The sequence below is a fragment of the Macaca mulatta genome, chromosome 20 (assembly GCF_049350105.2).
Source record: "Macaca mulatta isolate MMU2019108-1 chromosome 20, T2T-MMU8v2.0, whole genome shotgun sequence".
Lineage (NCBI taxonomy): Eukaryota > Metazoa > Chordata > Mammalia > Primates > Cercopithecidae > Macaca > Macaca mulatta.
Genome location: NC_133425.1, coordinates 42,023,485 through 42,038,379, shown reverse-complemented (window position 1 = coordinate 42,038,379; position 14,895 = coordinate 42,023,485). Strand labels below are relative to the sequence as shown.

General features: G+C 39.7%; 1 protein-coding gene across 1 annotated transcript in view; it reads left to right on the top strand.

Moving 5' to 3' along the window:
* Window positions 1-14,895, top strand: part of SHCBP1 (SHC binding and spindle associated 1) — a 50,763-nt gene that overhangs the window by 17,554 nt on the left and 18,314 nt on the right. The window contains exons 5-9 of the mRNA XM_001113495.5: window positions 4,062-4,154; window positions 8,269-8,502; window positions 8,583-8,751; window positions 9,068-9,188; window positions 12,761-12,892. Of these exons, the coding sequence (XP_001113495.2) occupies window positions 4,062-4,154; window positions 8,269-8,502; window positions 8,583-8,751; window positions 9,068-9,188; window positions 12,761-12,892 (749 nt within the window). The remainder of the gene's footprint in view (window positions 1-4,061; window positions 4,155-8,268; window positions 8,503-8,582; window positions 8,752-9,067; window positions 9,189-12,760; window positions 12,893-14,895) is intronic.

The following is a 14,895-nucleotide window of genomic DNA, read 5'->3' as shown; positions in this document are numbered from 1 at the left end:
TAGTTGAGTAGAGGCATGCTTAAGTTCATTACAAAAAAAAAAAAAAAGACTCCACTAGAGGGTGAAGGGACTAATAGCCCAATCTACAGTAATTAGGAGATGGCTGGTTTCATTTTCAGTGCTTCCTTTTCACAGCAGAACTTCTTGAAAGGGTTATATATAATCACAGTCTATACTTGCTGGCGTCCCAGTAACATTTCTACCCTGACCTCATCTCTGAAATTGTGCACAAAGACTTCTATGTTCTTGTATTCAGTCGACATTTCACTGATCTCATCTTGCCTCTGATCTCATCTTGCTTGACCTCTTGACATTCTAGGTATTTGATCATTCCCTCTTCTTAACACACTCTCTTCTCAGCTTTCGGGACACCACTGTTCAGCTGGTGTCTTACTGGCTTGCTGTCTTAAGTCATCTTGGCCAGCTTTTCCTCTCATGCTCAAACTTTAGAATGTTGGAGTTACCCAGCGATCAGTTCTAGGCCATCTACTGTTTTTTCCCTAATCAACCTTGGAACCACTTTGGAATCACCTGAGGAATTTCTTTATAAAAGTATTCCAACCAATACATGAAGAAAGTGATAGAATATCAGTATTTTGTAACCACTAATGAAATAAAGGTTCTAGACAGTGAACATCAATGACTACTGCAACCATTAGGGAAAGAGAACTTTATAGAGGGTGGATCAGGCTGACAACCTGTATCTGTTGATCAATCTTAACCTCACAAAAAGACTTGGCTAGGCGTTTTAGTAAAGTCCTTAGTTACTGTTGTTGGTAGGTTCTTAGAAACTGCAATGTTAATGAAACCAATTTTACCATAGGCTGACTGATATAAACAAAAGTTAAAGTTTCTGCAGCATATTTCTGGTCATGAAGACATCATCAAACTTCTAAATAAAGACCCCAAACAATTCTAATCTTAAACACTGAAATAAATATGAGCTATACATACATTAAGACATATTAATGCAAACAAGATAATTATTGACCCAGTTTCCAATTTTCGGTGAAACAGTGAGTGACAGTGGTCATTGTGGTGTTGAGTAAATGAAGGAATAAATGTTTGCAAAGCGGAAATTATAAGGAGCACTTCCTACCATCACCCAGTTCAAAACAATGATAAACATAGTGGGCTCACTGAGCAATTTCATGCCACAGCATTGATTGTTGTGCATTTGTATGATTATTGTATACTTTATGAATTTTTGTTTGACAGTAATTTGTATTCATTCACTTTCCAACCTGTTTATTCCAGTTCAGGGTTGCAGGTGGCCAAAGCCTATTCCCGTAGCTCAGTGTACAAGGCAGGAACCAGCCGTGGACAGGAGCCCATTTCATCACAGAGTGCACTGACACACACTCACACTCAGACTGGGACAAGGCAGACACAGAATTCACCTCATGCATGCATCTTTGGGATGTGGGAGGAAATCAGAGTACCTGGAGAAAACCCATGCAGACATGGGAAAAATGTACACACTCCACACAGACAGTGGCTTTTTGAATGAGGCTCTGCTCTTCCTGCGTCTTGACTGAAGTACATTACACCTCCCTTGAAGTATTCTTGCAAAAAATCCTTCCTGAAGCCCCGCAGGTCTGTAGATCTTACTAGAAATAACATGAAGCACATGTTAAATGACCCATGGGGACTGGGTGCACCTGTAATCGTAGCACTCTGGGAGGCCAAGGCAGGCGGATCATTTTAGCCCAGGAGTTTGAGACCAGCCTAGGCAACATGGCGAAACCCCGTCTCTACTAAAAATACAAAAATTAGCAGGGCATGGTAGTGCATGCCTGTAATCCCAGCTACTCGGGAGGCTGAGGCAGGATAATTGCTTGAACCCAGGAGGCGGAGGCTGTAGTGAGCCAAGGTCGTGCTGCTGCACTCCAGCCTGGGCAACAGAGCAACACACTGTCTCAAAAAAAAAAAAAAAAAAAAAGAAAAATGACCCCATGGGGATGTAATCACCAAAATTTAGAGTGTGGGAAATTAGTCAATAAATTGCAAGGGAAAAAAGAGGGAGAGGTAATACATAGGCTAACAGTGATTTAAGAGACGTGTCTGTCAAGGGCAGCAGTGGATCCTCATTTGGTGCCTGATTGGAACAAGTCAACTGTGAAACAGCAGCAGAAGACAATTAGGGGGATTTGAACACTGGATATTTGGTAATATCAAGGAATTAAAACTTTTGGTATAAAGATTTATTTTAGAGATACATACTAAAAACTTGTGAATGATTTGATGTGTCTGAGATTGGTTCAAAATAATCCAGTATATTTGGGAAACTGAAGTGGGTGAGTTGCCTGAGGTCAGTTTGAGACCAGCCTGGCCAACATAGTGAAACCCCATCTCTACTAAAAATACAAAAAATTAGTGGGGCGTGGTGGTAGGTGCCTGTAATCTGAGCTACTAGGGAGGCTGAATCACTTGAACCCAGGAACTGGAGGTTGCAGTGAGACGAGATTGTGCCCTTGCACTCCAGCCTGGGCAACAAGAGCAAAACTCCATCTGAACAACAACAAAAAAATCCAGTATCAAGATGGTGGGGGAGGAGAGCAGAGGGTGCCGGGGTGAAGCAGAGATGAAATAAGATTGTGAGTTGGTAACTGTTGAAGCTGCCTGATGATACATGGTATTCATGATACTATTTCTCTGTTGTTGTATATGTTTAGGATTTTCCAGAATAAATTTGTTAAATCACTTGGAGCGCTTTAAAAAAATATGGATACAGCTGGGCACTGTGGGTCATGCCTGTAATCCCAGCACTTTGGGAGGCCGAGGCGGGGGGATCACCTGAGGTCAGGAGTTCGAGACCAGCCTTGCCAACATGGCAAAATGCTGTCTCTACTAAAAGTACAAAAATTAGCTGGGCGTGGTGGCGGACGCCTGTAATCCCAGCTACTCAGGAGGCTGAGGCAGGAGAATTGCTTGAACCCGGGAGGGTTGCAGTGAGCCAAAATGGAGCCACTGCACTCCAGCCTGGACCGCAAGAGCAAGACTTCGTCTCAAAAAAAAAGAAAAGAAGAGTATGGATGCTGGTTCCCCTGCACCTTCCCCACCCCCACCAGATTCTGATTGATTGGCCTGGGAGAGTGAACTAGTTGTTTTTGTTTTTAAATTTATTTATTTATTTTGAGAAAGAATCTCACTCTGTCACCCAGGCTGGAGTGCAGTGGTGCAATCTGAGTTCACTGCAGCCTCAGCCTCCCAGTTCAAGTGATTCTTGTGCCTCAGCTTCTTGAGTAGCTGGAATTACAGGGGAATCAATTTTTAAAAGTGTCCCAGGGGACTCCAGTGTACAATGAGGGTTGAGAACCACTGCCTTATGATTATGCCCTTACGTGATCTTATACATTGCTTTAACACCGTCAATGTGTTGACAGCTACCAGGTTTATGTCTCCAGCCCAGACCTTTCCCTGGAGGTTTGGGCTATATATTCCTCTGTTATTTTCAACCCCAAACCTGTTTCTCTCTCAGTGTTTTTTGTCTCAGCAAATGGCACTACCATCCATCCAGGTACTGGTGGTCAATAAATAATTCTTCCAATAAAAAGAAAGTCCTGGCCAGGCGCAGTGGCTCACGCCTGTAATCCCAGCACTTTGGGAGTCCGAGGTGGGTGAATCACGAGGTCAGGAGTTTGAGACCAGCCTGGCCCATATGGTGAAACCCCATCTCTACTAAAAATACAAAAAATTAGCTGGGCGTATTGGTGGGTGCCATCTCAGCTATTCAGGAGGCTGAGGCAGGAGAATCACTTAAACCCAGGAGGTGGAGGTTGCAGTGAGCCAAGATCACACCACTGCACTCCAGCCCCGGAGACAGAGTGAGACTCTGTCTCAAAAAAAAAGTCCTAACAAAACCAATGTGGAGAAACTTCTCTTCTTTAACTGATCCAAAAAAGGTCTCTATGTTATGTGACTCATGACTATCAACCATAGCAAATATGCAGCATTCTCCTATGAGAATTGTTTTGATTTACTGTTTAGCTCTCACCCCTCCAAAATCTTAATGTTTTGAGCCAGTGATAGAATTTGAATGATACTAAGTTCCATTTCAGATTTTTCTACCATAACATTTGGAGGAGTTGGGATGAAGAAGAGGAGGATGAATACGATTATTTTGTCAGATGTGTTGAACCTCGATTAAGATTGTAAGTATTTATTGCTGACCTTGTTGTACATATTGGAAAAATAGTTACCCATGGTTTAATTTTGCCTGTGTGAGATACACACACTCTTTCTCTCTCTCTCTCTGTCTCTCTCTCTCTCTCTCTATTTTCTTTCCAGGAGCTCATAGACAGAAATAAACTGATGTACAAATTGTACTACCCCTTGACAAGTCATTAAGTGAAACTTGTACAAGTGCAGAGAAACCTACTTTCAGTGTTTATAAATTAAGTCAAAAAGCAGGAAGTTCGGCCGGGCGCGGTGGCTCAAGCCTGTAATCCCAGCACTTTGGGAGGCCGAGACGGGTGGATCACGAGGTCAGCAGATCGAGACCATCCTGGCTAACACAATGAAACCCCGTTTCTACTAAAAATACAAAAAAATTAGCCGGGCGTGATGGCGGCGCCTGTAGTCCCAGCTACTTGGGAGGCTGAGGCAGGAGAATGGCGGGAACCCGGGAGGCGGAGCTTGCAGTGAGCCTAGATCGCACCACTGCACTCCAGCCTGGGTGACAGAGCAAGACTCCGCCTCAAAAAAAAAAAAAAAAAAGCAGGAAGTTCAAGAACATCTAAATTAGTAGCTCACTGTTTTGTTAATTTGAATAAAATTCAATTGAACTAGTGGGTTAAGAAGCCCTTTGTTAAATTCGATTGTTTGAAAAACAGTGACATTATTTGAATTATATAAGACTTATTGGCTTTAATTTTGTAAATAATACTTTAAAGGTATATGGCTTTACTCTAAGTTTCTGTAGTGAAACATAGCAGGCTGAACTAACAGATCTACCTTAAGATATTTTGTCAGCCTCCTGCCTTAAATCTTAATGACCTTATTAAATGTGGCATTTATCTTCCCACTAGATGGTGCTTTAAGACCAGTAATTTTTTCTTGTATTCAATAGCAGTAACTTCATAGGCAGTGCTGCAATAAGAATGAAATTATAACTTGCACTCCAAAAAAATAATTGTAGAAGGTAATTTTTTTCCCTGGGTAAAAGATGATTTTTTTTCCCCCTGTATGAAAGACAAGATGAGAAGATAAGGCAGTAGGCCTTTACATTTTTGTGGAGCTCAAGTTGATTTAGTGAATTTCTCTTGGCTTAAATAGTAAATAATAATAACATGAAAAATGTGTGAGGCCTGGCATGGTGACTGTAATCCCAGTAATTTGGGAGGCTGAAGGAGGAAGACAACTTTTTTGAGACAAGCTCTCACTCTGTTGCCCAGGCTGGAGTGCAGCGGTATGATCTCCCTCACTGCAGCCTCAATCTCCTGGGCTCAAGTGTCCCTCCCACCTCAGCCTCCTGACTAGCTGTAAATACAGGTGCACGCCACCACACTGAGCTAATTTTTGTATTTTTAGTAGAGATGGAGTTTCACCATGTTGGCCAGGCTGGTCTTGAACTCCTGACCTCAAGTGATTTGCCTGCCTCTGCCTCCCAAAATGCTGAGATTACAGGCCTGTGCCATCGTGCCCAGCCCGGGAAGACCTCTTGACCCTAGGAGTTTGAGACCGGCCTGGGCAACATAGTGAGACCCCACCTTTACAAACCTAAAAAAAAAATTAGCTGGGTATGGTAGGGCACGCCTATAGTCCCAGCTGCTGGGGAGGCTGAGGCAGGAAGATCGCTTGAGTCCAGGAGTTTGAAGCTGCAATGAGCTGTGATTAAATCACTGCACTCCAGCTTAGGTGACAGGGCAAGACCTTGTCTCAAAAAAGAAAAAAAAAAGTTTGAAAGTCTGATGAATAGTTTTACCTGGCTTAGAATTATGTATGTCGGATTTTAGCTCTTCATAAATGGGCTATGATTTCTATTTAGGCTTTCCAGTTTTTCCATTGTGCATTTCCTATTTTTCCATAGCATATTCAATAAAATCCCAAAATTTCAATAAGCTTGAGTATTTTCTAGGTTTGATACCCTTGCTCTTGAAAAGAAATGATTGATTTTGGTTGACGTGAAATATAAGGGAACATAACGTATATTGGACAAATTCAATCTTTACTTGGAAAAAAGTTGTATTCTGATTTGACAGCCTTGCATGTGCTAACGACAAGCAATGACTTACATGCATAGCTTGTACATCACTGGCAGATGGGAAGGCATAAGGGAGGAATTGTGTGTGGTTATACAGAAGACATGGTGGTACTCAATGGAGAGACTGGAATGTTATCAGATGTGGGCAGACTTAAAAAATGTCTCTGGGCTAAGATAGGAGTGGGGCTATCAATAGGCAAAATCAAACCAGACTGTCTGGATTTTGTACTGTTCAGTAAATTTTTCCTTTCTACTTCAAAACACACTGCTTATACGTGACTAAAGGAGGTCTGAAAAAAACCAACACTACTTCAGAACTTCGGGGTCTGAGACACAAATGTTAGTTCATTGCTTCTAGACTATGAAGTAGCAATATAATGAAAAGAAATAAGCTAATGGGCATGGATACTGGAAATGTTAAGAAACTTATTTTAAAATTTGAGTCTTAATCTTCACAACTTAGTAGAACATGATTTCATCCTCAATTTCTTTTTTTATTTTTAAAATTTAAATTTTTTTTTTGTTTTTCCCCCCTTTTTTTTTTTCACAGCTGTTCATTCAGTTTCTTTTGGATTAACCAAAGTAGACAAAATCCTTGCTTTTCAAGCTTCACCTAATTCACTTACTTGAAAAGTGGGAAAAGTTTCTTTTTTATTCATTTAAAATGTTTAAGTGTTCATACTATGATCTAAATTTGTTTAAGATATGGTTCTATCTTGCTTTTGTTTTTCCCTATCTTATTTAGAGCGTGACTAAATTAAAAAAAAAATCATTTAAGGCAATTGTGCTCACTCTTGGCTACACATTAGCATCCCCAGGGAACTTAAAAAAATACCCTTCTATGTCCAGAGACTCATTTAATTGGTCTGGATGGGGCCCTGAGCATCTGTTTGTTTGTTTGTTTGTTTGTTTGTTTTTTGAGACAGGGTCTTGCTCTGTCGCCCAGGCTGGAGTACGGAGTACAGTAGCATAATTAGATCTCACAGCAGCCTTGGCCCCTGGGGCTCAAGCCATCTTCCTACCTCAACCTCCCAAGTAGCTGAGACTACAAATGCATGCCACCACGCCAGGCTCATTTTTGTATTTTTGTAGTGACAGGGTTTTGCCATGTTGCCCAGGCTGGCCTCAAACTCCTGGGCTCAAGTGATCTGTCTGCCTTGGCCTCCCAAAGTGCTGGGATTACAGGTGTGAGCCACTATGCCCGGCCTCTTTTACTTTATTTTTAAACCCGTTAATTTTATATCATTAACTTGATTGTGCATATACAAATTATTTTATTGCATCTAGAAATACTCCGTGTTCTGTTTTTATATTTGAGAAAGTTTATAAATTAATACATTTGAAGTGCCAGTATGGTTGTCCAGTACAAAGTTATTTTGTTTCAGTCACTCTCTAGTTTAGTAATGGCACCTTTTTCTCCCCCTCAGAATCTCAAGGGCTTATTTTTAAAAATTCTGTAATAATCTTCCCTAGGGAATATTCAGCATAATTTTGTGCCATAGTGCTTTAAATGGAAGGAGGGACTATATTATTTGAGTAATTTCTACTTTTTGATCCTATAAATATGGTAACCTTTAATAAATTTTTAAAGTCATATTCAGATCCATGAAAAATATAGTAATCTTAAACATTGTTGTGAAACAATTTGAGATACTGCTCTCCCTACTCCCACTCCCAAATTACCCCCTGCCACCTTCTTATTAAACTTTTGAATCTAATATATGAGAAGAAAATAATTTCTTATTAAATAATAATTACAAATTGTGCAACATGAACTTTCAGTGTTTCTAAGGCACAAATACTTGGATCCAAGAAAAAAAAGTAAACAACTCCTGAAGAGAAGAAAAATTAGTGACCTTAAGGAAGTGGTGCTTTAAACTTCCTACAACTTCCACTTATTATTATTATTATTAGAGTGCTATTCAGAAAGACTTAACATGCACCTGAGTTATATACTATAAAACACTTTTCTTACTGGCTTTTGGAGTGCTAAGTGGGCTGTTTTAATGATGGGAAAATGTGCCTGAAAGGCAGTGGATTTCAATTTGCTTTTAAACTTTCAGGCATTATGACATTCTTGAAGACCGAGTTCCATCAGGACTTGTTGTTGACTACCGCAATCTGTTGTCTCAGTGTGAGGAGAGTTACAGGAAGTTTTTAAATCTGAGAAGCAGTTTGTCAAATTGTAACTCTGATTCTGAGCAGGAAAATATCTCCATGGTGGAAGGGTTAAAATTGTATTCGGAGATGGAACAGTTGAAACAAAAGCTGAAACTCATTGAGAATCCTTTGTTGAGGTATGTGTGTCTTTGTAATTCTTAGTTGGCATCTTTTCTTACTTGCTGTCTTATTGATAGGCCTGTTTTGTTTCTTTAAGGTATGTGTTCGGTTATCAGAAGAATTCTAATATCCAAGCAAAGGGTGTTCGTCCCAGCGGTCAGAAGATCACTCACGTGGTCTCCTCCACCATGGTGGCTGGTCTCCTCCGGTCCCTGCTCACAGACAGGCTTTGTCAGGAGCCCGGTGAGGAAGAAAGAGAAATTCAGGTAAACGGAGTGTTTCTCGCTTCAGGTGGCTTTTTTTCCTTCTGATTCACCACAGGTTTTCACAAATCCCACAAAGTATTTACAGGAGCTTTCCCGAGATGGTTTTCTGTGCAATGGGAAGTAGTCAGAGCCCTGCCTTTAGTCCTCAGTAGTCACTTACCAGGCATGTGTTAGGTCAGTGCGTTATCAAAGGAGATGCTTAAATATGCAGTTTTTGGCTTGCATTTTCAAAGTAAGACATGAAAGTACCTAGAGTAATACTCAAATTACTTTTTTGGGAGTGTATATTTACAAATGTGTTCTTACTGTTTTCTAGTTCCATAGTGATCCACTATCTGCTATAAATGCCTGCTTCGAAGGTGACACTGTTATTGTTTGTCCTGGCCATTATGTGGTACATGGCACTTTCTCCATTGCTGACTCCATTGAGTTGGAAGGTGAGTATGGAAGACACACAGCTAAACTCTCACACCTGATATGTTTAAGTAAACAATAAATCACTGATCTTGTTGAAACTTCAAGAATGTGATTTGAACCCGTTTGATTTCTGGTGAGCTGCCTTGAAGCATTAAGGACATGGAAAGCTTAAAAGAGGTTGACCCAGTGTTTCAGCAACTTGAGTTGTAGTTCTTTGTAGCAGTGTGTATGTTGGGGAGATGTTCACAGGCTCATATAGAAAAAAGACCATTAGGAAGAAACATACTTTCCAGATTGTAGGTGGTTTATGGAAAGGAAATCTAATTTCTAGAATTAAAAAAAGATTCCTAGCAATATTTTAAAAAATTTTAATATTTTAAAAATTTGTTGCTTGCTTTTATCTCATAGATGTTGCAGATATGTTAGTGCATGGCTTTTTGTTTGTTGTTTTACACTTAGCTTATTTTCGTGAGAGGTATAATGAAGGGCATTTAACTTGAAATTGGTACCAGTTATCTTAGTTCTCTAAATGCTTGCTGAATGTCACAAATACTACACTTTGTGTCTTGACCAAAGTATACTTTAGAAAAGATTAATGTTGAAAGATTCTATTAAAAATAACTTTTTGGGCCGGGTGCGGTGGCTTATGCCTGAAATCCCAGCACTTTGGGAGACCGAGGTGGGTAGATCACTTGAGACCAGGAGTTTGAGACCAGTCTGGCTAACATGGTGAAACCCTGTTGGTACTAAAAATACAAAAATTAGCTGGGCATTTTGTTGCACCCTGTAATCCCAGCTACTCGGGAGGCTGAGGCAGAAGAATCGTTTGAACCTGGGAGGTGGAGGTTGCAATGAGCCAAGATCATACCACTATGCTTCAGCCTGGGTTTCAGAGCAACACTCTGTCTAAAAAAAAAAAATAACTTTTTGACAGTTATAATCTTATTGTTCATTTAGAGTGATTTCTGAATTTAGGTTACTTTACAATTGTTCATCTTGGTCCTGTATATATTCATAACGTGTCAAATTTAGTTACACCTGTTCAACTATTTACCAAAATAGCTTCAAGTTAGCAGTGAAGCTTGTAATGCAAAAAATCATATATCATTTTGGGACTTGTGCAGCTGTTCAGAAACTGCTTAAGCTATACTTTTTATCTTGTCAAAACTTCTAAAGAACTGAGGCTGGAAGTTTTCTCCTGTTCCTAGTACATCATCTCACTTCCTTTTTTGTTTCATGTGTACAATTTTTGTTCTTTTCTACTCTCCAATTTTTGATGTATAATAGATGTGTGTATATAAATAATACATCGGCAAGATAAATCACTGTGATAAAAACACTTTATTTTTTGGCGTAGTGGAAATAACACTGATATTATAGTTTGTATGGTAGATAAGAGTTCTTCCTAGATTGGTGAGGAAGTTTTAATGTAATTCCCAGAGTGTCATAAATAGACATAGAATTCTGATAGTTAAGTATAAAAATGGCTGTATATTGACTAACAGTATGGGTCTGAGAATTGGGGAATCAGATGGTATCTCTAGTGTGCATATATGGAGTGTTCATGAGTTAGATTCAAGCTCATCTGATAGTGATCTATAGCTAACCTGTATAACAAGAGATACATATTGAGTACCTACTATGTGCAGGGTGTCAATAGTACTTACAATAGGGTTTTTCTTTCTTGTTTCAAAAATCCATTCTTTAGGTGATGGTTTTATGTTTTAAGTGGAAAGAAATACATAATTATATAAAAATTTGTGTAAGAATCTTTTCTCAGTATGCAATTCTTTTTGTACTTTTAATTTTTCTGATGATAAAAAGCAATGGTTATTGTAGAAAATATGCAAAGTACAGTCAGATACATACAACAATCAGAAACAAAATCACTCATAATTCAGGCATCCAGAGTCCACCCCTGGTAGCATTCCAGTGTGTGGAGTCCCCTTGCATTCTCTAGGGACCCCAAAGCCTTTGTCCTCTTCCAGTGTAGCTACATTGAGTGGCTTTGCTTGTTAAAAACAGTTACTGCTTTCATTTACTCAAAGACTCATCTTTAGACAATGAGAGTTATTTCTTACAGCTTTGTCTATGTGGTTCTGTTTTATAATGGAAGTCAAGCAAATTCCTTAGTTTTCTGATACTGCAGTTTTTTGTAAGCCCATTCAGGTGTTTGACTTGCGTTAATGGTTCAAGTAAGATTTATACAGATCTGATTTTTTTTTGTTTTTTGTTTTTTTGAGATGGAGTCTTGCTCTGTCGCCCAGGCTGGAGTGGAGTGGTGTGATCTCAGCTCACTGCAGCCTCTGCCTCCTGGGTTCAAGCGATTCTGGCTCAGCCTCCTCAGTTGTTGGGATTACTGGTGCCCGCCACCATGTCTGGTTAATTTTTGTAGCTTTAGTAGAGATAAGGTTTCTCCATGTTGGCCAGGCTGGTCTTGAATTCCTTACCTCAAGTGATCCACCTGCCTCGGCCTCCCAAAGTGCTGGAATTATAGACATGAGCCACTGCTCCTGACCGAGATCTGATGCTCTTTTTTTTTTTTTTTTTTTTTTTTTTTTTGAGACGGAGTCTCGCTCTGTCGCCCAGGCTGGAGTGCAGTGGCACGATCTTGGCTTACTGCAACCTCCACCTCTCAGGTTCAAGCAGTTCTCCCACCTTAGCCCCCTGAGAAGCTGGGATTACAGGCACATGCCACACTCGGCTAATTTTTGTATTTTTTGTCCAGGCAGGATTTCTCCATGTTGGCCAGGCTGCTTGAACTCCTGACTTTAAGTGATCCACCTGTCTCAGCCTCCCAAAGTGCTAGGATTACAGGCGTGCGCCCTGCACCAGGCCTTGATCTGATGCTTTTTATTTGTTAAGGAGGTAGACTGTTTTTTTTTTTCTAGTAACTCGTCAGTTTGTCAGATTTTAAGCCAACTGTTTAAGAGAATATTGAACTTAGATCATCTTGAGAACTGCTTAGGTTTCAAATGTAATTTATATTAGAATCATAGAATGTTAGAGTTAGAAACAAACTTCTAAGGGTGAGTGCTTTAAAGTTCTTTGACTTAGCTGTAAGTCCTTATTATTATTATTTTTTGAGATAGGGTCTCATTCTGTCACCCAGAATGAAGGCTGGAGTGCAAAGGCATGATCATAGCTTACTGCAGCCTTAAAATTCTGGGATCAAGTGACCCTCCCACCTTAGCCTCCTTGAGTAGTGAGTAATTGGTGCATGCCACCACGCCTAATTTTTTTTTATCTTTGTAGAGATAGAGTCTCACTATGTTGCCTAGGCTGGTCTCGAACATTATTTATTTTTTTTAGCACTTTTGTAAGTTAATTTAGTGCTGAGCTTATGTGGGATAGTTGATAGGGTAGTCTTCCTGATACGGGAACTAGTCAGAGAGTTGTTATTGTTAAAAATTGGATACCCTGGTTTAAATTAAAGAGGATATGTGGGTAGATAGATTTTATTTAAATGCAACATGTTGACTGGTCTTGTTATCACCTGCAGTCATTTGAACTAGAGAAACCTATTCTAGAGTGTTCATGTTTAGGTGTTTTTCCTCACCCATCTTGAGTGTTCTTCCTCTCTCTTCCTTAGGATATGGCCTACCAGATGACATTGTGATAGAAAAGAGGGGCAAAGGCGACACTTTTGTGGACTGCACCGGTGCTGATATTAAAATTTCAGGCATAAAATTTGTTCAGCACGATGCTGTAGAGGGAATCTTAAGTAAGTATATGAATGTTTGGTGTATCGTTTGTTCTAAGATTTGAAGGAAAACTGTACTTTCTATGGAAGATAGAATTTAATGAAATGCCACTCTGAGTACAGGCATACCTTGTTTTATTGCACTTCACAGATACTGAGTTTTTTTTTTTCCACAAATTGAAGGTTGTGGCAACCCTGTTTCAAGCCAATCTGTTGGCACCATTTTCCCAAGAGCATGTGCTTACCTTGTGTCTCTGTGTCACATTTTAGTAACTCTCACAATATTGCAAGCCTTTTTTTTTTTTTTTAAAAATTATAGATGATATGCTGATCTGTGAGCAGTGATTTTGATGTTACTATTATAGTTGTTTTGGGGTGCCATGAACCATATCCATATAAGATGGTGAACTTAACTGATAATTTTGTGGGTCTGACTGTTCCACCAATCAGCCACTCCCCTATCTCTCTCCTTCTCTTTGGACTACCTTATTCCTTGAGACACAGCAATATTGAAATTAGACCAGTTAATAACCGCTACAATGGCATCTATGTGTTCAAGTGAAAGGAAGAGTCACGTGTCTCTCATGTTAAATTTAAAAACTAGAAATGTTTAACTTAGTGAGGAAGGCATGTCGAAAGCTGAGACAGCCTGACACCTAGGTCTCTCGTGTCAGTTGGGGAAGTTTTGAATGTAAAGGAAAAGTTCATAAAGGAAATTAAAAGCACTACTCTAGTGAACACATGAATGATAAGAAAGCGAAACAGTCTTATTACTGATATGGAGAAAGTTTCCATAGTCTGGATAGAAGATCAAATCAGCCACCACATTCCTTAAATTAGAGCCTATTGCAGAGCAGAGCCCTAACTTCCTTCAATTCTGTGAAGGCTGAAGAAGGTGAGGAAGCTGTAGAAGAAGAGTTTGAAGCTAGCAGAGGTTGGTTCATGAGGTTTAAGGAAAAAAGCCATCTCTGTAACATAGAAGTGCAAGATGAAGCAGCAGGTGCTGATGCAAGCTACAGCAAGTTAACCAGAAGATCTAGCTAAGGTAATTGATGAAGGTGGATACACTAAACAACACATTTGCAATGTAGATGAAATAACCTTCTATTGGAAGAAGATGCCATCTAGTACTTTTCATTGCTAGAGAGGAGAAGTCAGTGCTTGGTTTCACAGCTTCAAAGGACAGGTTGACACTCTCGTTCGGAGTGAATATAACTGGTTACTTCTAAGTTGAAGCCAGTGCTCATTTACCATTCTGAAAATCCTAGAGCCCTTAAGAATTATGCCACATCTACTCTGCCTGTGCCCTAGAAATGGAACAACAAAGCCTGAATGGTAGCACATCTGTTTATAACGTGGTTTACTGAATATTTTAGGCCCATTATTGAGATTTACTACTGAAAAAAAAAAGACTCCTTTAAAAATATGATTGCTTATTGACAATGTACCTGTTCATCAGAGAACTAATGATGGGAGGTGTACCAGGAGATTAATGTTGTTTTCATGTCTCCTAATAACATCCATTCTGTAGCCCATGGATCAAGGAGTAATTTCGACTTTCAAATCTTACTATTTGAGTAATACACTTCATAAGGCTCTACCAGCTATTGATAGTGATTCCTCTGATGGGTCTAGGCAAAGTCAACTGAAAACTTTCTGGGAAGAAGTCATCATTCTAGATGTCATTAAGAACATTTATGATTCATGGGAGGAGGTTAAAATCTCAACATTAACGTGGGTTCTGGAGAGGTTGATTCCAGCCCTCATGGATGATTGAGGGGTTCAAGACTTGAATGGAGGAAGTAACTGCAGATGTGGAAATAGCAAGAGGACTAGAGCCTGATGATAGCAAGTAGGACCTCAAGATGTGACTGAATTGCTTCAATCTTGTAACAAAATTGGAACAGATGAGGAGTTGCTTCTTATAGATGAGCAAAGAAGGTGGGTTCCTGAGATGGAATCTCCTGGGGAGGATGCTGTGAACATGGTTGAATGACAACAAATGATTTAGAGTATTATGTAAA